This window comes from Crinia signifera, chromosome 7 (assembly GCF_055691185.1).
Source record: "Crinia signifera chromosome 7, ASM5569118v1, whole genome shotgun sequence".
NCBI classification, from domain to species: Eukaryota; Metazoa; Chordata; class Amphibia; order Anura; family Myobatrachidae; genus Crinia; species Crinia signifera.
This window is the reverse complement of record NC_139223.1, coordinates 142,169,249-142,194,200: the sequence shown is the minus strand read 5'-3', so window position 1 is coordinate 142,194,200 and position 24,952 is coordinate 142,169,249. Positions and strand designations below refer to the sequence as shown.

The following is a 24,952-nucleotide window of genomic DNA, read 5'->3' as shown; positions in this document are numbered from 1 at the left end:
GTCCATGTTACCTCTATCCTGGACCTAACAGCTCTGTACTAAACCTGACATGTCTGTCCTGCCTTTCCTTTTGTCCTGCCCTCACTGTCATGTCCCTGCTACCCCTTTCTCCTGTTTCCTCTGTTCAGGTAATTTCACCTCTGTCCATACCTTCTCCCTGTCATCTCTATCCTGACCCTCGCAAGGCTGCCTGCCACCTCTACCTGTCAAGGTCATTTCTGTCCTGCCCTATCCCCCCCGTTCAAATGGTCATGTCTTTGTCTTGGTTCTGTCACCTCCTCCCTGTTCTTGTCACCCCTCTCTCCTGACCCCCTGTACTGTCCTGTCCCTAACTTTTCTGTTCTGGTCTTGTCACCTCTGTATTGCCCCTTTCTTTGTCACCTCTATCCTTGTCTTGTCACAAAACTATGAGTGTTTGTGTGTGTGTGTGTGGGGGGGGGGGGGGGGGGGGGGGGGGGGTCAGTTTACTGGACAACCTGTATTGTTCAGTAAACTATAGACTGGGTAAACTGAAGGAACCAAACACAAATACAAAATAAATGCATAATGATATAGTACAATGTAAGTGTCATTACTTTCTTTTGGTTCTTCGATTGATCGTGTTGTTCCATCTCTTCTACGTCATTGGCTAGCATAGCAGATGACCCATTCAGGGTACCAGATAAGGCATCAGGAAATAAATTGGAAAGTTGGGATTTTGAACGAAGTCGTAGAGTGTCCCTGTAAAACATTCCTATAATAAGTTTATCATAACATAAAACACTGTTTACGGCTGATTGTAAGTTGTGAGCAAAGCTGAAAACAGCTGTGCGCCCAGACAAATCATGTTTTTACCAGGGCTGTCTTATCGTATGGGCTCAGTGGGCAGATTCCCAGCCTGCAGGCAGACCGTAAATGGCTATAAGCATGCTGGTTGGTGGATGACTGTAGCTATCCACCAATCAGAGTCCAGCATTATATACCTGTCTCCCAACCTGTAGCCATAGAGGAAATGGCTACAGCATACTCATTGGCGGATGGCTGGAGCTGGTGCTGAGATCCATTAACTGTATGGAAGCAGGAAGAGAGATGGCATGGGACCAGAAGGGCGGTCCCCTTGTGATGTGGGACCTGGGACTGGCCTCTGGTTAATTAGTATCCCCTCCCCCTCTCTGGGAACCACTGATTGCACCCATAATCTCAGGTGGAAAATCTGTTTCCTAAGAACTCACAATTCCAACAACATAACAAAGAGCGTGCAAGTGGGCACGAGTAGCACGTGCGCTCGCCAGATACGTGTCACGTACACTTAGGCCCATGTTTTTAAACTTTGTTTTGCTTGCCAAATATGTACAATATTTACTATTACGCTTCAAATTAAGTTTTAAACAAAATCTACCTAATGTGTTAGGAAAACCTCCTGTGGTGTATTCACAATCTGCAGGCAGGTCACTAATGCCGATGATTGTCGCTTACTATATATATATATCTCGGCTAAGCAATTCCTTTGTGAGAGCAACTATTCCACAATGACAACTCTAATTTTGATGAATGTACAAGTGTGATTCAATAGGGTGCGGGATGTGGATGTGCAATTAAGTTGCAGAATTGTGATAAGTGGTTCATGATAAATAACTGGATCCTTTGCCTATAGAAAAAGCATTGTGTGGGGTTGCGTGCTTTTTCTTCTGACTGGCAAATAACAGTAAGGGGGGTATTCAATCTGGAGGTCACGGCGGTCGAGCTTGACCCTGTCCCGTTCTTGGTCAGCTTGACCGAGAACATGCAGGTGGGATTCAATGTCCCACCTGCAGCGGAATGAAAAGGGGGCGTGGTCGCGAATTGCGCCCACGAAGAGGCAAGCTGCAGCACAACAACTTATGAAGTCGGGCTCGTTCTGCCGAGATAGCATTGAATAGGGCCGGGCGTCCATCTCCACCGTGAGGAGATGGTAGCCGGTGATTGAATACCCCCCTAAAGCTCTTGCAAACAATTTTCTGCCCTAAATTAAGCTGGTATACTGAGTTCTTTGTAACACTTTTGGGGCCAAGTTCTAGTTCATTTTCAAAAGCAAATCCTCTCTCTAAGGGACAAAACCATGTGCACTGCAGGGGAGTAGATGTAACATGCGCAGAGCACATGATTTTGTCCATTAGAGAGAGAATTATGCTTTTGCAAGTAAACCAGAAACAGGTCCTTGGTGTACAGTAAACTGTTGGGATCAGAGGTGGATTTATATCTCATTGGGCACTAGGCAAGTCACCGGATTGGGGTTCTCCTCCCTTAAACAACCCATAGCACTATTTTTTTGCCGCTGAATGCAGACGGCATCGATAAAATACCTTGGCATATGCACAACCTCCTATAAATCATTATTTGCATACAGGCTTTATGGCTTTTGGAAGTAGGCTTAGTAAAGTAACTGACTGTCCACATATGACCACGTGGATAAAACCAGAGAAAGAGACTTTGGGAGTGTGGGCAGGTCCATGTGATGTCATACAGTAGTCCCGCAATGCTGCTCTGAGAATGTTTTTAATGGCCAGGATATCGTAATGGGGCCCCTTGTGACCTACAAGGCCCTAGACAAGCCATTTTTTTTATTACTCAGTTTCGAGCAATGCAGTTAAGTATTTATCCATTATTTGCTCCAGCCCTTGACCACCCTTGGCCATTACAGGTACAGTATATATGTATTTGTGCCGTATAGAATATGCCCTTACCGAAGAACAAAAGCAGCAGAAATTTATTAAATGTATGACACACACAGTAAATGTATGACACACACAGTAAATGTCTATTAAAACAATAAACAGCAATTACATTATTAGCCGAGAATGCGTAGCCCAACTCCCCTACAGTGTCTTAGTACAACAATCCTTCTATTCAATATAAGTCAGCACTTTATAGGCAGGCAATTTATTACATTGACAGACATTTATAGATTTAATTGTTTAAAAGTACAATGAAAATGCAATTTTCAGCATTACGCTGCCAGCGTGATACAGATTGTTATCAGTTTAGAACAAGAACAAATGCTCAGCGTGAGAGAAATGTATTTGATTTGCACCAGTTTCACATAATTCAAAAAGGGCAAATCAATATAAAAGGCATTGAACTTGTAGGTCAGCTACAGCGAGCATCCTTGTATCAAATTAGCATGCGTTCATTTATTTGTAAGTTACGGTATTGCACAAAGTTTTCCTGTTACTTCAAAAAACTGTATATACTGTAGATATTATTTTTAGGAAATGTTTTAGGAAATTCACTTTATTATATCATCTAGTTTTTTGACCAAAAAGATGACATTTGAATCCAAAACTCTTTCATAGTATCATAGTGCACCACAGCAAATTGTATAATAACTGAACTGAATAATAAAAAGGCTGACCAGCAATGTGTCCATGAGTATGGAAAAGGTTATGCAACCCACTGTGATCACCATGGGGATCAATAATCCCTACTGTGTAGCTCCCACTGTGATCACCATAGGGATCAATAATCCCTACTGTGTAGCTCCCACTGTGATCACCATAGGGATCAATAATCCCTACTGTGTAGCTCCCATTGTTTTGAAAGTAGTTTGCACATAAGACTTTATGCAGGTCCATTCGTTTGCATGGGGCCGATGTTTGTTGTTGGTGCATGTGCATGCACTGGGTGCACACAGCTACGGAGAACAAACTGTTCGCTGGGTGCACGCACTCATCTTTGCAAGCCGAGGGCGGGGGCGTGGGACGACAGGGCCCTGTGTCTCTCTGTCCAGCTGCCTCCACTGGGCATGTGCGAAATCTCACTACTTCCACAAGATCTCACATGTAGGCGGGAGCAAGGGAGAATATCCCCTGTAAATCGGGATTCCAACGTCAATTTACTGACACTCAGAATCCCGGCTGTCGAGAGGCCATCCCTCACCCAGAAACACTGCATTAACTGAGTTTATTTTTAGAATTATGCAATGTTACATAGAAAACATTTGGGGGGTGCCTTAGTCATGTTCTATAAACAAATTTGGAACCAATCAATAGAAAACATGTAATTCGCTGAACAAGATTTAGTGAGCAAGCAAAAAAATGACACAAACCTGAAACTTGAATGATAACTTCCTCTGCTTAGTGTCCTAGTCTTCTCTATAGTAGTGTCTTCATCTGCAGCTTTTTCTGTGTTGAAAAGCAACCATATTACTGTATGCAAAGTTCTAGAATCAAACTTACTAGCTATAAACAATAGTATATGGCGGATTGGGTGGTACCCCCGCCTTCAGAGAGAGAGGAAAGGGAAGTGTGCAGCAGAGGCTCACACTGAAGCAATGGTGACAGGACAGACCACCACGAGAGTGGCAACAGACAGCAGAAAGGGGATGAGTAGGGATAAGGATGAGCAAAGATCTAAAACTACCAATATGTATAGGCCTAAGTTATATTTGTAAGCAGCCATGATGGTTTATGAAGAAAGAAAATGTTTAGGAACCAGCGCAGACTGACTTGTACAGAATGGGTCTTGCAATATCGTCTGCAGCCTAGTTAATCACAACAAGGTTGACATGCTGCGGCTTTTGGGGTGGCACTCAGAATTTTTCTTTAAAGTGGTAGTGTGCTGCCCCTGTTGTAAAGGTGTGATACAGTAGGTCAAGGGTCTGTGTCACCGGAAGCATACTTTCTGGACCCAGGTGTCTGGGTCCAATGGCCAACCTTTGCAAGCTTCAGCTTACACAGACTGGCCGGGGCCTGACACCATTGTGAATCATGGCTTGTGATCTGGGGCTTCATCCTTAGATGCAAAATATCTCTGTTTTTTTTATATAGTTATATGTTAGTCTTTTATTGGTGAAAATATATAATGTCATATTGTAGCACATTACCTGTTGTGTTATTTTGGTTCTGTAGTGTGACTAACGTGAAGTAAACCCCCTTGATTTTCAACAGTTCTTCATGAGTCCCCATCTCTACTGCTCGTCCACCGTCAAACCCCACAATTATATCAGCGTTCCGAACGGTGGAGAGGCGGTGAGCTATGGAGATGGTTGTTCTTCCACTGCGCACCTTTAACATAAAGAACATTTATATTTTAAGCAGTAACACATTTGATGTCCAGGGTTGCAGCCTGAAGCAGAGGAGCACAGAATAAAAGTGCGGGCAGACCTGCTAAGTCCAAGTTCAATGGTTCTCTCATAGAAGAGATGGAATTTGGACCGAGTTTCACAATTTACATTGTGACAAGGATATACTCTGTATTGCAAATATATTTGGAGAAGAGAACCAAAGCTTGTGGTAGTCGCCAAACAGGGGCATAGACAACCACATTGCATAGGGTGCAGGGGAGAGTTGTAAGCAAGGTACAGTAGTACCAGCTTACTACCTTGCTTTGCTAGAGTCTTGTTGGGGATAAATGGATAGCCCTTGGCTGGACAATAATAACCTGCAGTAATTTACCCCCTATGACAACAAAGAGCATCATACAAAGCAACAGGTCAGAAAACCCCAGACAATATACATTATACCAGTGGTTTTATTTTTAAACCTGCAGGTCAAGGAACCCTAACAGTCCAGGTTTAAAAGGATATCCATGCTTAAGCATCGATTATTTAAGTAATACCTCAGTCAAATTGATTATTATTGATTAAGCATGGACTGGTAAGATGCTTTGAGGACCGAGTTTGGGAAACCCTGCATAATACCCAACTGATTCCTGTATCCAGTATTCCTCATTCCAGTCACTAATGCTGTCCATTCCAATATAAAATATGCCCCAATCAACACACAGTATGCCACCATCCTTTCCAGAATAAGGTATGCTTTGTAGACAGGTGCAAAATATGATGAGAAGGAGAAAGTATATTGGAACGAAGACATAAAATAAACAACCACTTAAAAATAATGTAATAAAATTGTATCACATTTCACTATAAATGGCGTACGAGAGTCCTAGTCAAGGAGAACATTTTACGGAAGTGGAAAGAAAATATAATTTAACCCCCCCCCAAAAAAAAAAGTCTAAAAGAAAAAATAATGTAAGGTGTGCTTGTTTTATTGTCTAGTATTTTTTCTTTTACACCCCATACACACTAGACGAGACAGTAAAAAGAAGGGCCGTTCTGAACGATATCTTTTACTATCTCGTCTAGTGTGTACACACAATGATGCTCCCGTGCATCGATAAGGACATCCTCCCTCATCCTGCATGTACAGACAAGGGAGGACCCATTGCCACATTCCCCCCCCCCCCCCCCCACACACACACACACATCGGTCCCCTCCCTGCCGGCATCAGCAAGTTTGTATGTACTTGGCGATACTGACACCCGGGCAGGTGCATATACCCAGCATCACCCTGCTCTGGGCCAGCATCAGAAAGGGCCAGCATCACCCTGCTCTGCAGTTTTGCCCAGTGCTCGTTATATAAATTATTCACCTCTATTTGGTTGGAAAGTTGCAGTCTCCATCGGAAGCTAAGGGGACCATCGGGGCTGAGGGGCTGCTGCAGATATTTTCTATTCTCCGATTTAATAGCCCTAATACTTAAATAATGAAACAATCCTCTGACATTTTTGGAAGATTAAGGCTATAAAATCAGAATGCAATGTTTAACAAATCTGTCTGGTAAATTCAGGTTCTATGTTAAAGGAACAATGTGTTCAGTTATTGTGTTATGAAGTCATTACATGCATTGATCAAGATAATGGATGTACAAGATAAGATAAGAGTTTGCTACTGATTTCTGCTAACAGTTTTATCTCTGATCATCAAGATAATGTTATTACATTTGTGTATGGTAAAGTTGCTGGGAATGACCATCTTTCTGAATCCACTTCAAGTATCTCATAAATGGCTGGATGTACAGTAGGTATGGATGAATGTATAACATCAGACGCAAGTGCATAATTCCCCTTTGACCACAAGCAGGGGACACAGATGGGAATTGAATGGAGACCCATGCAATTTGAAAAGGCATTCCTGTAAGGTGATAGCATGTGTGTGTGCGAGGGAGTGGAGCTGGGTGGCATCAGTAGATGTTTTGGGGGACATGCCAGCATTAAAAGCCAAATTCAATTGGTCATTCTGAGCAGCACTATGGTTGTCCAATGGTGTGACTAATGATGGGACTTTTTGCTCACGACAGCATATTAGAGCAGCAGCCAATGACAGTCTCAGTAGATAGCGTGTCGGCTGCGGCATTAGCATCAAGTATATATTTGTACCTGGGACAACCACTCCATGTTCCTTTACTGGGCTATGCTATGCGGCAATAGGCTGCACAGTCCTTACCTCCTACTAACAGACATCAGAGGCCTCCATTGTGTCTGACTGACATGCAGCATTAGAGGTCACTAATGCTGTCAGTATTATATGGTGGTCACTAATGTTGTTTGTATTATATAGTGGTCACTAATGTTGTCTGTAGTATATGGTTGTCACTAATGCTGTCTGTAGTATGTGTTAGTCACTAATGTTGTCTGTAGTATATGGTATCCACTAATGCTGTCTGTAGTATATGGTGGTCACTAATGCTGTCTGTAGTATATGTTAGTCACTAATGCTGTTTGTAGTATATGGTGGTCACTAATGCTGTCTGTAGTATATGTTAGTCACTAATGCTGTCTGTAGTATATGGTGGTCACTAATGCTGTCTGTAGTATATGTTAGTCACTAATGCTGTCTGTAGTATATGGTATCCACTAATGCTGTCTGTAGTATATGGTGGTCACTAATGCTGTCTGTAGTATATGTTAGTCACTGATGATGTCTGTAGTATATGGTATCCACTAATGCTGTCTGTAGTATATGGTGGTCACTAATGCTGTCTGTAGTATATGGTATCCACTAATGCTGTCTGTAGTATATGGTTGTCACTAATGCTGTCTGTAGTATATGTTAGTCACTAATGCTGTCTATAGTATATGGTGATCACTAATGCTGTCTGTAGTATATGGTATCCACTAATGCTGTCTGTAGTATATGGTGGTCACTAATGCTGTCTGTAGTATATGGTATCCACTAATGCTGTCTGTAGTATATGGTATCCACTAATGCTGTCTGTAGTATATGTTAGTCACTAATGCTGTCTGTAGTATATGGTATCCACTAATGCTGTCTGTAGTATATGGTGGTCACTAATGCTGTCTGTAGTATATGGTATCCACTAATGCTGTCTGTAGTATATGGTATCCACTAATGCTGTCTGTAGTATATGGTATCCACTAATGCTGTCTGTAGTATATGGTATCCACTAATGCTGTCTGTAGTATATGGTGGTCAGTAAAAAGACAATAGCACAAAAGATTGTGCAGAAAAGTAGTTGCGCTAGTTGAATGCACACAGAAAAAATGTATATTATGTTTTGAAATTTGTTGTTTATTAGTTATTAACAGAGTCAGTAACATTTTTCTATTGTGTTTCTATTAAAATACCCCTTTGTTGGGGTTAAAATCACAAATAACATTGACATTGTGTTCATACAAAAGGAATGAGAAAAAGTGAAAAGTAGTTAAAAAAATGTCAGAGCCCGTCTTTTGCTGCACTTTATTTGGTTGTATTTTTCTAGATTCACTGGGTCTGTGTATGTGTATGTGTATATATATTGTTGCCTTTAATTGGCTTTCAGCCCAGTGTCAACTCTTTTGATGTTTTGTGCTCATCCTTTTGTATGAGCACAATGTCAATGTTGTTTGTGATTTTAACCCCTTATTTCACCTAGAACGATTTATTCCCCTCTGTTGACATACAAATAAAGGAAACACAAAAATGGACACCATAGGCCAGTGGTTCCCAACCCATTGATAATGGCGGAAGAAGTCCCCCGATGGTGGAAAAAGTCCCATTGCATGGAGATGAACCATTGCGTAAGTTTGTCTGCAGCGTCATCAGCACCTCCTCGTGCTTTTGCGTGACCAGCAATCCACTGGGGGCTACCAATGCTGCTGGGAGATAGTACACAGCCAGCGGCCAATCACAGAGGGACCCGATTCACTACTCCTCCACTACTCCTTAATATAAGGACATGCATAGTGCTCACTTCCACTGGTAAGCACTGTGGATATTTTAAATTGAGAGGAGGGGGTACTCATAAAATAAAAGTCTAATCAAGGGGTACAAGAGAGAAAAAAAACAGGATTAGAACCACTGCCCTAGGCCCTGACAGTACACAAAACTAATATCATTAAAAATATTGACAAACTGAAAACGTATATATGTAACTAGTAATGCAATAATAATTATTCAACTGCTATATTTAGACAGAGAAAATGATCTGTAGTCCAGGTTGATTTTGAACTATTCTCATATTTACTTATGATTCAAATTTTAATGATTACTATATTTTAATACTGGTGTGTAAAAATTTTAACTATACTGTATGTGTGCCAGCAGGTGTGTCACAAGACTAAAAAGTGTGCGAGCATTCCTTTAGGGCAGCGTGGGATATTTAGTCACCTTCCCCAATACCCTGACCTCTGTCCAGCTTGCTTAGCCTGTGCATTAAAGTAAGTGAGCCAACAGAAGAGGTTACATCACAATCCGCTGTTATATCAGTAATGTAATGCCCACAGTCCTGCCAGTGAAGTGTTTGTTTTTAAAAATAAAAATAAACTGGAGAGCTTCTTTAAACTTAGTGATTGTAGCATTTATATACAGTATGCTGCCATACGAATAACTAACCTTATTAAGAGCTTCCTGCACAACAGATTCACTCTCATTATCAAGGGCAGAGGTGGCCATATCAAGCAGGAGGATTCTGGGATTTCTGACCAGTGCTCGAGCAATTGCAATTCTCTGCTTCTGTCCTCCACTCATTTGCCCACCACCTTCTCCGACAAGGGTGTCAAATTGCTACAAGGAAGACATAAATAAAAGCAGTAATTCAAAACATTTGAATTGGTTACATAACTTTGATGTAATGCTAATATTATTCTAGTTAAGCCATCGGCTTTCTTTTACCTCTCAATGTTTTGTGAACTGCATTATGAACATTTGAGTCTTTCCCTAAAATAGCCAGGGAATGTTATCCTCTTTGAGAATTGGATTAGGGCGCTTATTTACATTGCATTCTAAAACATCAATCAGGCATTTGTAGAAAAGCTTCTTTGCCTCATGTTACCTGTGGTAAGTCCATAATGAAGTTGTAGGCATTAGCTTCCTTTGCTGCTGTGATAATGTCATCCATAGTGACCCCGTCTCTTCCATATTTGATGTTTTCAGCGATTGTTGTAGCGAATAAAACAGGTTCCTGTTCAACAATTCCAATCAAGGAGCGAAGCCATGGAATATTCAGAGTACGGATATCGTGGCCATCTAAAGTGACCTGGATTATGAAGAAGATAACGGGTGGATTAAGAAAATGCTTCAATATATGTATAGAAATTGTCACCCACGTATATAAATTTGTAAAAGTGTTGTCCATGTCTTCTAGAACTTATGGCTCTGTCTGCCACAGGAGCAATGCGTAGACAGATTCCCTCAAATAAACAGCATTTCACTATTTTAGCTGATCCTTGAGACTTCTTTATTGCACTATTTGCATTTATTTAAAAATAAACTCTTAAATAATTTTTACAATCAGCAAAGGACAAAAAATATACGGCCCACAGGACAAATATCATTCTGTGACGTAATTCATTAATTGTGCAAGTGCACTCATTTCTGCAGTCAGTGCTCAACTCAGCAGGGAAAAGTGTCATTCCATTTTGAGGGACTAGAGTCTAGACAGATCAAGAAGACTGCATTATGGTTTGACATCTGACCAGAAGATCTGGCTAAAGTGGATGCTTTTGGCGCCCTCTATGTGTATTAACCCCTTCATGACAGAGCCAGTTTGTGCCTTCATGACAGAGCCCTTTTTTTCAAATCTGACATGTCTCACTTAAGTGGGGATAACTTTTTTTTGCTTTTACTTATCCCAGTGATTTTGAGATTGTTTTCTCGTGACACATGGGGGGTTATTCTAGTCCATTCTTTCTGACAAAATCCTTCTTAGATGGACAAAACCATGTGCACTGCGGGTGGGGCAGATGTAACTTGTGCAAAGAGAATTAGATTTGGGTGGGGTTTTTCTTCAAAGTGAGATCTATATTGAAGTGTAAAATCATGCAGTCAGTATTTTCCCTGCACAGAAACAAAATAACTCACCCAAATCTAATTCTCTCTGCACATGTTACATCTGCCCCCCTGCAGTGCACATGGTTTTGTCCATCTAAGAAGGATTTTGTCAGAAAGAATGAACTAGAATAAACCCCATTGTACTTCAAGTTAGTGGTAAATTTTGGTCGATACAGTCTGTGTTTTTTTGTGAAAAATACCAAAATATCGTGAAAAAATGGAAAATTTAGCAATATGCAAAATGTCACATTTTCTGCTTGTGAGACAAATAATCATACCACTCAAAATAGTTAATAACTAACAAAGACCATATGTCTACTTTATGTTGCAATCATTATTTCAACCTCCTTTTCATTTTTTTGGACACTAGGAGGCTTCAAATATGACTAGCAAATTCTCAAATTTTCAAGAAAATTTCAAACACTGATTTTTTTAGGGACCAGTTCAGTTCTGATGTGACTTTGAGGGACTTGTATGTGAGACACCCCCATAAATGATGCCATTTCAAAAACTGCACCCCTCACAGTATTCAAAACAGCATTTTGGAAGTTTGTTAACCCTTTAGGTGTTTCACAGGAATTAAAACAAAGTGTAGGTGAAATTTCAAAATTTCTTTTTTTTTGCAGAGTTTCAATTTTAATACATTTTTCTAACGAATACAGTAGATTTTACTAGAGAAATGTGACTAAAAATTGATTCCCCCAATTCTTTTGTTTTCAAAAATATCCTATATGTGGCCCTAGTGTGCACGTTGACCAAACCACAGGCTTCATAATAGAAGGAGCACCTACTTGATTTTGGAGCCTCCTTTTTATGAGATTTTTTTTTAGGCACCATGTAGGTTTCTAGGCACCATAAGTGCTAAAAGTTAGAAACCTCCCCCACAAGTCACCACATTTTGCAATCTACACCCCTCAGGGAATTCATCTAGGGGTATAGTGTACATTTCAAACCCCCAGGGGTTTCACCAATTTTGGTACAACTGGGCTGTGAAAATGAAAAATTACATTTTTTTACACAAACATGCAGTTCTGGCTCAAAATTTTTCATTTTCACAAGGAATGAAGGAGACAAAGCACCCCAAAGTCTGTGCCCCAATTTCTCCCGAGTACGGCAATGCCTCACATGTGACCAAAAAATACCAGTTGGGCGCATGGCAGGACTCAGAAGGGAAGGAGTGATTTTTGGATTTGGCAGCACAGATTTTGGTGGAATGAATGGTGGGTGCCATGTTGCATTAGCAAGACTCCCAAAGCACCAATACAGTGGAACCCCCCCACAAGTCACCCCATTTTGCAAAGTACACCCCTCAGGGAATTCATCTAGGGGTATAGTGTACATTTCAAACCCCCAGGGGTTTCACCAATTTTGATACAACTGGGCAGTGAAAATGAAAAATTACATTTTTTTACACAAAAATGCAGTTCTGGCTCAAAATTTTTCATTTTCACAAGGAATGAAGGAGACAAAGCACCCCAAAATCTGTGCCCCAATTTCTCCCGAGTACGGCAATGCCTCACATGTGACCAAAAAATACCAGTTGGGTGCATGGCAGGACTCAGAAGGGAAGGAGTGATTTTTGGATTTGGCAGCACAGATTTTGGTGGAATGAATAGTGGGTGCCATGTTGCATTAGCAAGACTCCCAAAGCACCAATACAGTGGAACCCCCCCACAAGTCACCCCATTTTGCAAAGTACACCCCTCAGGGAATTCATCTAGGGGTATAGTGTACATTTCAAACCCCCAGGGGTTTCACCAATTTTGGTACAACTGGGCTGTGAAAATGAAAAATTACATTTTTTTACACAAAAATGTACTTCTGGCTCAAAAATTTTCATTTTCACAAGGAATGAAGGAGACAAAGCACCCCAAAATCTGTGCCCCCATTTCTCCAGAGTACGGCAATGCCTCACATGTGACCAAAAAATACCAGTTGGGTGCATGGCAGGACTCAGAAGGGAAGGAGTGATTTTTGGATTTTGCAGCACAGATTCTGGTGGAATGAATGGTGGGTGCTATGTTGCACCAATACAGTGGAACCCCCCCACAAGTCACCCCATTTTGCAAAGTACACCCCTCAGGGAATTCATCTAGGGGTATAGTGTACATTTCAAACCCCCAGGGGTTTCACCAATTTTGATACAACTGGGCAGTGAAAATGAAAAATTACATTTTTTTACACAAAAATGCAGTTCTGGCTCAAAATTTTTCATTTTCACAAGGAATGAAGGAGACAAAGCACCCCAAAATCTCTGCCCCAATTTCTCCCGAGTACGGCAATGCCTCACATGTGACCAAAAAATACCAGTTGGGTGCATGGCAGGACTCAGAAGGGAAGGAGTGATTTTTGGATTTTGCAGCTCAGATTCTGGTGGAATGTTGGTGGGTGCTATGTCGCATTAGCAAGACCCCCGAAGCACCAATACAGTGGAACCCCCCCACAAGTGACCCCATTTTGCAAACTACACCCCTCAGGGAATTCATCTATGGGTATAGTGAGTACTTTGACCCCACTGGTGTTTTGTCAAATTGTTAGGCATCGATACGTGAAAATGAAAAATGTCATTTTTTCCATTAATTTGTAGATTCACCCCATAATTTTATACTTCCACAAAGGGCAATAGTAGAAAAAGCACCCCAAAATTTGTTACACAATTTCTCCTGAGTATGGCAATACCCCATATATGGTTGTAAAACGCTATTTGGGCAGACAGCAGGCTTCAGAAGGGAAGGTGCACCATTTGGCGTTTTTGGCGCAGATTTTGCTGGAATGGTTTTCATGCACCATGTTGCATTTGCAGAACCCCTGTTGTATCAGAGCAGTCAAAAACCCCAACAAGTGATACCATTTTGTAAACTACATCCCTCAAGGAACTCATCTATGGGTATAGTGAGTACTTTGACCCCACTGGTGTTTTGTCAAATTGTTAGGCATCGATACTTGAAAATGAAAAATGTCATTTTTTCCATTAATTTGTAGATTCACCCCATAATTTTATACTTCCACAAAGGGCAATAGTAGAAAAAACGGTACTTGTGAGTTATCCGGGCGTCCGATTTTTTGATTGTATGCCTTAAGTTAAGGCATACAATCAGATGCGATGCGATGCGATATCGCATCGCATCGCATGCGACCATCGGATGCGATGACCCGATTTTTCCATAGGAATCAATGTTAAAATGATTCCTATGGAAAAAGGGGTCCTTTTCATACCCCTACTATCCAAGTGGGCATGGAGTTGGATATAAACCTGTGGCGAGCGTAGCGAGCCACCGAGCCCGAAGCGTGGCGAGCCCCGCGAGGGGACGGTATTCCGTGTCCCCTCGCGGGGCTCGCTACGCTTCGGGCTCGGTGGCTCGCTACGCTCGCCACAGGTTTATATCCAACTCCATGCCCACTTGGATAGTAGGGGTATGAAAAGGACCCTTTTTCCCATTGAATTCCATGTTAAAATGGACTCAGTCCATTTTAACATTGATTCCTATGGAAAAATCGGGTCATCGCATCGCATCCGATGGTCGCATGCGATGCGATGCGATGTCCCGATCCGACCCGATTTAAAAATCGGACGCCCGGATAACTCACAAGTACCGAAAAAACACCCCAAAATTTGTTACACAATTTCTCCTGAGTATGGCAATACCCCATATATGGTTGTAAAACGCTATTTGGGCAGACAGCAGGCTTCAGAAGGGAAGGAGTGCCATTTTATCACAGAGTTTGCTGGAATGGTTTTCGGGCGCCATCTTGCATTTGCAGAGCCCATATTGTACCTGTGCAGTGGAAATCCCAAGCAAGTGATACCTTTTTGTTACTAGCCCCCCTCATGGAACTCACTTACGGCCGTAGTGAGCATTTTGACCCCACTGGTGTTTTGTCAAATTGTTATGGGCTGTGAAAATAAAAAAAAAAACTAATTTTTTACATTAATATGTAACTTTAGATCAAAATGTGCCATTTTCACAAGGGTTAATAGGAGAAATTGTGTAACATATTATGGGGTGCTTTTTCTCCTGAGTATGGCAATAGCATATATGTGTTTGTAAATTTCTGTTTGGACACATGGCAAGACTCAGAAGGGAAGGTAATGGCATGCGGCTCTTTGTACAAGCTGTGTGGAGTACATTAAAATTCAAGGGAAGTGTGATATATCTTAAAACAATCTTTGATACACAAGCCTGGTTGTGTGGGGCAGGTTTCACAATGGTAAGTTGTGTCCTTTCTTATCCCCTTTTTGTAGCATACTCTACATCGTTTCTGGGACCTTCCTTTCTTTCCAGTGTGGGGGACTTCACTCGGAAAATGTTGCCCTGGTACAATTCGCGAGGCCTCGCTTCCAGAAGTACTAGGGCCCCCCTGTTCCTGGTTGCCAAAAATAAGGGCCTTTATTACTGCCTCTTGGTACTCCAGGAATGTCCCCCTTTGGCCTGCACATCGATGTAGTACAAATGCGTTGTACAGTGCCATTTGTACTATGTGTACAGCTAATTTTTTATACCAGAACCTTGTTTTTCTCATAGCACTGTAAGGCTTCAGCACTTGATCTGACAGGTCGACCCCCCCCCATGTACCTATTATAATCCAAAATGCAGTTGGGTTTTGTAGTTTCGGTACTTGTGCCCCGCACTGGGACAGGGGTGCTGCTATGGCCATGCACTGTTGTCAAGATAAGGACATCTCTCTTGTCCCTATACTTGACACACAGTACATTGTCGCTGCATAATGCCCTGCTCTCGCCCCTTCTAAGTGTTTGCCCAAGCAGCGACCTAGGGAGGCTTCTATTATTTTTACGTACAGTGCCGCATGCCACAGTACTTCTGGAAGCGAGGCTTTTGAATAGTGGGACGCTGGTATAGAAATTATCCAGGTACAGGTGGTATCCCTGGTCCAGCAGTGGGTGCACCAAATCCCACACTATCTTCCCACTAATTCCGAGTAAGGGGGGGCATTGTGGGGGGTCTATTTTTGTGTCTCTACCTTCATATATCCTAAATTTGTGTGTGTACCCTGATGTACTCTCACACAGCTTGTACATCTTCACGCCATACCTTGCCCTCTTACTTGGCAGGTACTGGCGGAATTGGAGCCTCCCTTTGAAATGTACCAGGGACTCATCTATTGAAATGTGCTTCTCGGGGATGTATGCCTGGGCAAACTTGGTACTAAAATGGTCTATTAGGGGTCTAAGTTTATATAACCGGTCATAATTGGGGTCATCCCGGGGTGGGCACTGTGCATTATCCCTATAATGGAGAAACCTAAGGATCGCTTCGAAGCGGGTCCTTGACATAGCCACACGGAACATTGGTGTATTGTATAAGATGTCTGTGCTCCAGTAGGATCTAATCGTGGGCTTCTTCACTAGCCCCATGCACAGTACAAGGCCCCAAAATATAACCATTTCATTTTTATGTACAGGGGTCCACTTGCGGGGCTGGGCATAATTAGAGGTGGGGTTTTGCTCAATAAATTGTTGGGCATAAACATTAGTCTGGGTGACCATTAGATCAACTAAATCATCACTAAAAATTTTTTTAAAAAAGTCCAGCTCTCTGAACCCTGCTGAATTAAATTGTATTCCTGGATTCCCTGTGAACTCAGGGACCTGGGGTACGTAGTTTTCAGGGGTTGTCCATGTGGGGTCAGAGGACTCGACTACTGCAGTGGGAGTCCTGCGTTGCCTCCTCGGGGGTTCATCAGAGTCACTAGATGATGAAGAGGATGACAAACGGAAATTTGTCTCATCCTCGCTAGCAGACTCAGTTTCAGAGGCCAGAAACGCGTATGCCTCCTCGGCAGTATATGTTCGTTGGGCCATAGTTTTATTGGTGTATGTATTTATGAGGTGCTTCAACACGTGTGGGGTTTTGTAGCACTGACAATGTGCAAATGCACTGCAAAAATTATGGTGTGCGAATGCACTGAAAAATTATGGGGTACAAATGCACTGAAAAATTATGGTGTACAAGTAACGCACAGAAAAAATTATGGGGTACAAATGCACCGAAAAATTATGGGGTACGAATAACGCACAGAAAAAATTATGGGGTACAAATGCACCGAAAAATTATGGGGTACGAGTAACGCACAGAAAAAATTATGGGGTACAAATGCACCGAAAAATTATGGGGTACGAATAACGCACAGAAAAAATTATGGGGTACAAATGCACAGAAAAATTATGGGGTACGAGTAACGCACATAAAAAATTATGGGGTACAAATGCACCGAAAAATTATGGGGTACGAATAACGCACAGAAAAATTATGGTGTACGGATAAGGTACAGAAAAATTATACGGATCACAACACACAAAATTAGGTGGTGACTACAGGGAGGGTGATCACAGCACAGATGACCACAGGGAGGGTGATCCCAGCACAGATGACCACAGGGAGGGTGATCACAGCACAGATGACCACAGGGAGGGTGATATAGGCAGGGGTGACCACAGGGAGGGTGATATAGGCAGGGGTGACCACAGGGAGGGTGATCCCTGCACAGATGACCACAGGGAGGGTGATATAGGCAGGGGTGACCACAGGGAGGGTGATCCCTGCACAGATGACCACAGGGAGGGTGATATAGGCAGGGGTGACCACAGGGAGGGTGATCCCTGCACAGATGACCACAGGGAGGGTGATATAGGCAGGGGTTACCACAGGGAGGGTGATCCCTGCACAGATGACCACAGGGAGGGTGATATAGGCAGGGGTGACCACAGGGAGGGTGATCCCTGCACAGATGACCACAGGGAGGGTGATATAGGCAGGGGTGACCACAGGGAGGGTGATCCCTGCACAGATGACCACAGGGAGGGTGATATAGGCAGGGGTATTGTGGTGATCAGCGCAATTTTACACAGCCTAAACACAGCCTAAACTCTGACACAGCTCTGACACAGCTTCTCCTTCCAAGGCTCTAACACAGTGAGAGGGTTAGAGCCCGGGAAGAGAAGCAAAACACCCCTTTTACAATAGAAAGGCTGTGATTGGTGTAGTCAGGACTGACTGACCAATCACAGCGATCGGCGGGGCGGGACCACTCTGATTGGTCCGCGGGCGCACTGACACGATCGGCTGCTGTTGATGACAGCAGCCATCTATACTATGTCGCCTTGTCACTTGACAAGGCGACATGACACAGCGGGGACGTACCTGTACGGCAAGGTGCGCGAACTACCCCGCTGCCGTGACGTACAGGTACGTCCGCGGGCGGGAAGGGGTTAATGAAATAGAATTGTTTATAACAACATTTTTGATGCTTTAAATTTTAAAGCATCAAAATTTAAAACATCTCAACCATGGTAGCCTCTAGTTCCACATCATTATTCCAGATCATTACCCCACTCAGAAAATAACATCCAATTAATGTCAGAGAATAACAGTAGAAGGAAACCCTAATGAGGAAATCAATATGGGCAGAGTCCCTGAACATTTTGAAATGAGCTTTCACAGACAGGCTATCTCCAGTCCTAACATGTCCAAAGTCTCCAAACTCTGACCATCTTCAGCAACCAGAGCCTCCTGATTTAGTGCCACACTATTTATAAAAATGTGGGTTCTGTTGGGATGGTCAGGGCATGGCAATATGGCTGAGAAGATTGGGCATATAATAATTTATTCCCTGGGACTGTCATTCCCAAACTGGGTGCTATGCTATGGTCAAGGTGATTGACAGCCAACAGGACTGGCTTTGCCTATCATAATATATGTGGACCCAACAAAAATGAAACCCTCTCCACCTCTCCACCAATAAAGGACTGGGTGGCAAGTAAGCACAAATGAATTCTTATTATCTTAAAGGGAAGCTTTTGCCTTAGGAGTCCAATGAAAAAATTAGCTAGGGTGCTGTTAATGAACAAAATTTGGGGGTACTATAATTTAAATGTCAATGACATATTATCCCATGGGCTGTGTGTTAACATACACATTAATAATACATATAAACTAATCTTTATGTGGACTATGTAGATACAACTTCATATAAAGTACAGTGTAGTATGAGTTTACCTTTCCATCAGTTGGGTCATAAAACCTTTGTATGAGTTGTACTGCAGAACTTTTCCCAGAACCACTGGGTCCGACAAAAGCTGTAGTCTCTCCAGGCTTAATACTAATATTCAGATCACTCAAAATCTGTGCATGCGGAAATAAATGAGATCATGTGTTTTATATTGATAGATTAGCATGATATGACAAACACTGTTTTATGTATGTAAACAGGCCTCTTTATCATAATGATATGTATGGGATATTCCCCATAAACAGATGTTTAACGATTAAACAAATATATGCTGCAGATTGTCTGTTTCTGATGTAACCCCCATAGGTTTCTAATATCATAGGCGAATCTAAGGCCGGTTTCACACACTCGGGCTCCTGCCGGACGGCGGAAACCCGTACGGCCAGGAAGCTGTGCAGCACACACTAGTTTATCATGGAGGGGATGGCCACAGCCCGGCAGCCGTCCCTTCCAGTGGCGGGATCCGGCTGCAACAGTGCGGCCGGCCCGTGGCCGTCCCGTGTGAATGGACACAACAGTGTGCATCACAACTAATGTGTGCGGCACGGCTCCCTGGCCGTGCGGGATTTTGCCGTCCGGCAGGAGCCGGATTGTGTGAAACCGGCCTAAGGGTTGATCCGGGGATGCACCGGACCACCCATTAGACTGCCCGGCTGTTCTTCGCCTTTAAATACATACACAGCCTCTGCTCGTTTTCATTCCACCAAAAAAGATGGCCATGGGAGGGCTGCGCGCATGCCCAACTGCATGCAGCTCCTCCCATGGACCTTTTTCTCCCGTCTGCATCCCCACTGCTTGCTGTATGCTGCCACTATGCCTGTTAAACTTCCTGACAGGCAGAGACGCCGGAAGCCCTGTCCAGCAGCTAATATGGCCCCTCCGTTCCTCTCAGTAGCTGCAGCACAGGCAGGATGGGGTTTCTGCTTACATCATTGCCTGTCTCTCCCTCCGCACAGGCTGGTGCTGCTGCTGATGCATGACATCCTCCCTCCCTGCTATGAAATACTTTCTGTTCCTGCCATGCTACGAGGCAAGGAACTGGGGGTTACTGAGCCCCCCCTTTTCACACTGCTGCACGGAGCCCGGCAACCACACCAGTGAGTATTAACCCACTCACACCCTGGTTATATAGTAAAGGCTTTGCAGCGCAAGTCCATTATGTGTGGTCTGGGACCATACATTACCATATTTCTAGATTCGCCTATGGTTTCTATAGGCTTGGCCTGGATATAATAAAGCAATCTTTAGATGGCATTTCCCAATAGTAGCTTATTGGTTACTAATTTGCAAATTAGCAAAGTGTACGCTGGTTATCTGAACCAGGAAGCAGTGTGATAGGGTTAGGCTACCATACTGCTTCCAGGTCTTCGCCACAATGTACTCTCATCGGCCTCTTGGCTGGCCTGTCTCCTGGTCTGTTCATGTTATAATATTCATTTTCACTTTGTGAATTTATGGGAAAAATATTTAGCCCATTCACATTCAATGCAGATCGTTATAAATATACAGTAGCTCATAGACATTTAAACTCAAAGCTCTCTGCGTAATCATAAATATTGATCTTAAATGTTACGTTCTTTTTTAAGGATCGTAATAATAATAATTATATCTAAATCAATCACAAAGCCAACATTGTGTCTCTATATGCTTTTACTCAAGCTATTAATGAGGTATAAGATACATTATTCCAATCAGATCTATTTAATTGTAGGATTCTTTCTCAGTAAGCAAAAATGTGATTTGACATGTTTATTATATTCATATCATGTTGATAATTATATGCAATTTCTAGTTCCAAACAATCAATATTTCTGAACCCAAAGGAAAACTATCATTAACAATAGACAGGCACTCCATCTTACAGTCGCTTAGAGGTTAGTGTCAAGTTCCTCTGTGCTATCATTACTCATGTCGAAATGTCCTTTCCAGCAAAAGTCACAGTACAGACTATGCTGCCCTAAATGCTGACATCACATAGACATCAGAATGAAAACTCTGCAAATTAATATTATGCACAACTAATGAAGGTGGTGATTCTGGTTGGTTTGCAAAACCAAACTCAGTCTGTAACGGAGAATACTATGTGCACTGCAGATGAGGCAGATGTAACATGTGCAGAGTGTCACATGGCGCCATTGTGGTACATGGTGGGCATGCTACTCACCTGTCTGTGTCCGTCGTCGGCTAGCATGTGTCCATTGGGTGTCCAGGGTCTGCGGGAGGCAGCGGGGGTCTGCGGGCATGTGAGCAGCGTCAGGGGGATGGTTGAGCTGCATTGGAGTCTGACTTTGCTTGGTGGTGCTGATGTGGCGCTGCCATCTTGGTTTAGGGCAAGTGAGCTATTGGGCCAGGTCAGAGTTTTTCCTGTTTGCCTGCCCTGTCAGCCAATAGCAGTCATCGGTACTTATGAGTTATCTGGGCGCCCGATTTTTTGATTGTATGCCTTAAGTTAAGGCATACAATCAGATGCGATGCGATGCGATATCGCATCGCATCGCATCGCATGCGACCATCGGATGCGATGACCCGATTTTTCCATAGGAATCAATGTTAAAATGGACAGAGTCCATTTTAACATGGAATTCAATGGGAAAAAGGGGTCCTCTTCATACCCCTACTATCCAAGTGGGCATGGAGTTGGATATAAACCTGTGGCGAGCGTAGCGAGCCACCGAGCCCGAAGCGTGGCGAGCGAAGCGAGCCCCGCGAGGGGACGGTATTCTATGTCCCCTCGCGGGGCTCGCTACGCTCGCCACGCTTCGGGCTCGGTGGCTCGCTACGCTCGCCACAGGTTTATATCCAACTCCATGCCCACTTGGATAGTAGGGGTATGAAAAGGACCCCTTTTTCCCATTGAATTCCATGTTAAAATGGACTCTGTCCATTTTAACATTGATTCCTATGGAAAAATCGGGTCATCGCATCGCATCGCATCGCATCGCATCCGATGGTCGCATGCGATGCGATGCGATGTGCCCGATCCGACCCGATTTAGAAATCGGGCGCCCGGATAACTCATAAGTACCCAGTCATCCCCTAGGTATATAGTGGATCTGCCTAGGTTGCATCGTTTGGGAAGATTCCTGACTCTCCTAGTGCCTGTTGCTGCTCCCAGCATAACCTGTCAGTTCTCCCCTGCTGCCCTGTTCCCATTGCATTATTCATGGCCTGGCCCGGTGCGTTTCCTCCAGTCCAACTGTTCTCCTGTGGTGTGACAGTGCTCCTCCGCTCCAGTTCCGATCCACCTCCAGCCAATTTCTAAAGTCTTTCAGTGTCTTTAATTGGATCCAAGTATTTCTCAATCAGTTCACTCCTCTTTCCGGATATCATTACTCAAGTCTTCATCACTTCATCAAAACAACCCACTTCTTTCTTCAGTGTCCTTCGTCACCCCTAAAGACTTCAGCTACCGTCACCCCAAGTTTCCTTACAAGAATTTTTGCTTTAATTATCATTGACTTTTGTTTTCTTAAAGAAGTGTTTGAGTGCTGTCATTCCTGTGTATATGAATAAGTCTTTCATTAAACCAGCCCGTTTTGACGCTTCATCTCCTGGTCCATCTACAGTTTCTGAGCATCACACGACTCCATCAAATCCTACTTCTGTGTTACAGAGAGCGTTACATTTGTGTGAGTTACTTTGTTTCTGTGCAGGGTAAATACTGGCTGCTTTATTCTTACACTGCAATATAGATTTCAGTTTGAACACACCCCACCCAAATCTAACTCTCTCTGCACACGTTACATCTGCCCCACCTGCACTGCACATGGTTTTGTCCATTAAAGGAGACGTTTGCCTTTGCAAACCAACCAGAATCACCACTTAAATGCACATAAAAAAATGTTTATTGTTTGCATATTTTAGAGTTGTAGAACCTTCTTGGTAATTATAAACTAAACTAAAAACCTAAAAACTTCCCATGAATGTCTTTGAGTACCCAGCTGTTATTTTAGACAGTAACTCAAACAGCTTTTAGGGCCAACAAGAATTGCCTTTGAACAGATATGTAGGATTGAGCATTTGCCTTCTCTTACCCGATTTGGCCCTTGGTCAACTGCGAATTTAGTCAATAGGCAAAGACACACCTGGGCCATTCAGCTGAACCACTGAAATATCAGCCAGTGTGTACCAGCTAAAGGTAAAGGTGAACCTGCCCCCAGGTCTCTATTAGATTAACTTATAAGAAAATAATAAAGGTTTGCTATTAATAATATAGACTCCTCATTGGCAACTGTAAGGAGCAGGCTGCATAAAATAGTGAGAATGGTGTATTCTTAAATATCTTAGAGTGATCTCTTCACGATAAAGTTCATACCTTTACTTCTGGCCGGGATGGGTAGTGGAAATTCACATTATGGAACTCAATAACACCTTTCACTTGGTCTAGTTTGTGGCCTTCTTCGGACATGCAGTCAATAACTGGAGTCTGAAAATAAACACAAAACTTTAAGGAAATCTCCTGGATCCCCCCAAATCCTATTACCTGGTAGCCAAAACTCTCCCGATGGATCAGCTGGTGTGTTGAAAATAAGAAAAAAGGCTGTACACTGTCATTTCTAGAACTGCTCTGTCACTTATACCGGTTCATTTTTGGAGGGAAGGGTCATGAACTGACCTTTCTAGAGCATAACCTAATGTTTGCTATATATACTATATACATGGTTTGTAGCCTTTGTAAATTCATAAACTACAGTATTTTTGGTAAAACCAAATATAGCATCCCATCTACCAGAATGAGAATAGAAAATTAGGATTTAAATATGCAGCCACCCTTATGTTACAAAAACATTTCTAAGATGAATGTTGGGCAGGTCAGCATGTATGTGGGACATTCAATTGTTTTTCCCCACAGCAGCCACTAGATGGCACCTGACAGAGCAATTCAATTTTTGCTTTGTGCAGGGAAACACATTTTAGATGGCAGCCTTCCATGCTGGCAAGCAGAAATCTGTGAAAGTGACCCGTTTGGTTGCCCAAACAGCCATTTTTACGTCGCACCCAGCATAAAATAGCTAACTCTGACACTTATGGGTGGGATCAGTGTAAAATAAAATATATATATTTTATTATCGAATCTGATCTTAGTTCACTTTAGATGGGAGATCAGGTGTGAAAGCATTTAAATCGCCCCATTGAGAGTAATTTTTGGTACTTGTTGCTGGATGTACTGTATAATTAGTAAGTTTGGTACAGTATAAGCTGGCAGCAGTCACTTTTCCACACTGAGTGGCTAATCACTTGTTCCTTTTTCACTGACCCAGTGGCATACATGGGGGATCTGAATGCCCAGAACTCCCCCCCCCCCCCCCCCCAACAAACCAATTTTTTCATGCTGCATTCTGCAGCCTGTAATTTAAGCCCCACCCACCCCATTAGGCTTCGCCTCCTTCCAAAAAGTCATGATTCGTGGGTTGTGTTGCAAATACTTCCTGCTCTATAGCCGTGACTCCTTGTGACCTCAATCTCTTTCCTTCCACTATCCAAGACTCCTTGCTGCTGCTGAACCTTTTTGATGGGTGTTTCAGCACCAGCCCGCTGCCTAATTATCTTCATGGTGGAACTTGTGAGTGACTAATAATAGTTTTGATTATTCCAATTCGAGTCTATATTTATATATCTAGATCCCCATCCAGTATAATTTCAATTTTAAACATAAGTACTGTATGTGTGTGGGTTATACTGTACATACTGTGGGGTTTTAGCATCAAACGGGTAGGCACAGGTGAGGATTTGGCACAGACTTAGACAGTGACATCACGGCTTGGGTCCAAAACAGGGCTTGCCTGAGTTTTATTGCAGCACTCAGAGCAAGAAACTAAAAACAGCCTTTACACTTCAGGCAAAACAGAAAATAA

The 24,952-nt window shown here is 42.9% G+C and overlaps 1 protein-coding gene across 1 annotated transcript in view; it reads right to left on the bottom strand.

Moving 5' to 3' along the window:
* LOC146020633 (bile salt export pump-like) overlaps positions 1–24,952 on the bottom strand; it is a 91,758-nt gene that overhangs the window by 33,636 nt on the left and 33,170 nt on the right. The window contains exons 9-15 of the mRNA XM_083153892.1: positions 23,413–23,523; positions 19,085–19,210; positions 10,072–10,275; positions 9,633–9,803; positions 4,841–5,021; positions 4,064–4,139; positions 576–720 (exon numbers count right to left, since the gene is read on the bottom strand). Coding sequence (XP_083010018.1) covers positions 576–720; positions 4,064–4,139; positions 4,841–5,021; positions 9,633–9,803; positions 10,072–10,275; positions 19,085–19,210; positions 23,413–23,523 — 1,014 coding nt within the window. The remainder of the gene's footprint in view (positions 1–575; positions 721–4,063; positions 4,140–4,840; positions 5,022–9,632; positions 9,804–10,071; positions 10,276–19,084; positions 19,211–23,412; positions 23,524–24,952) is intronic.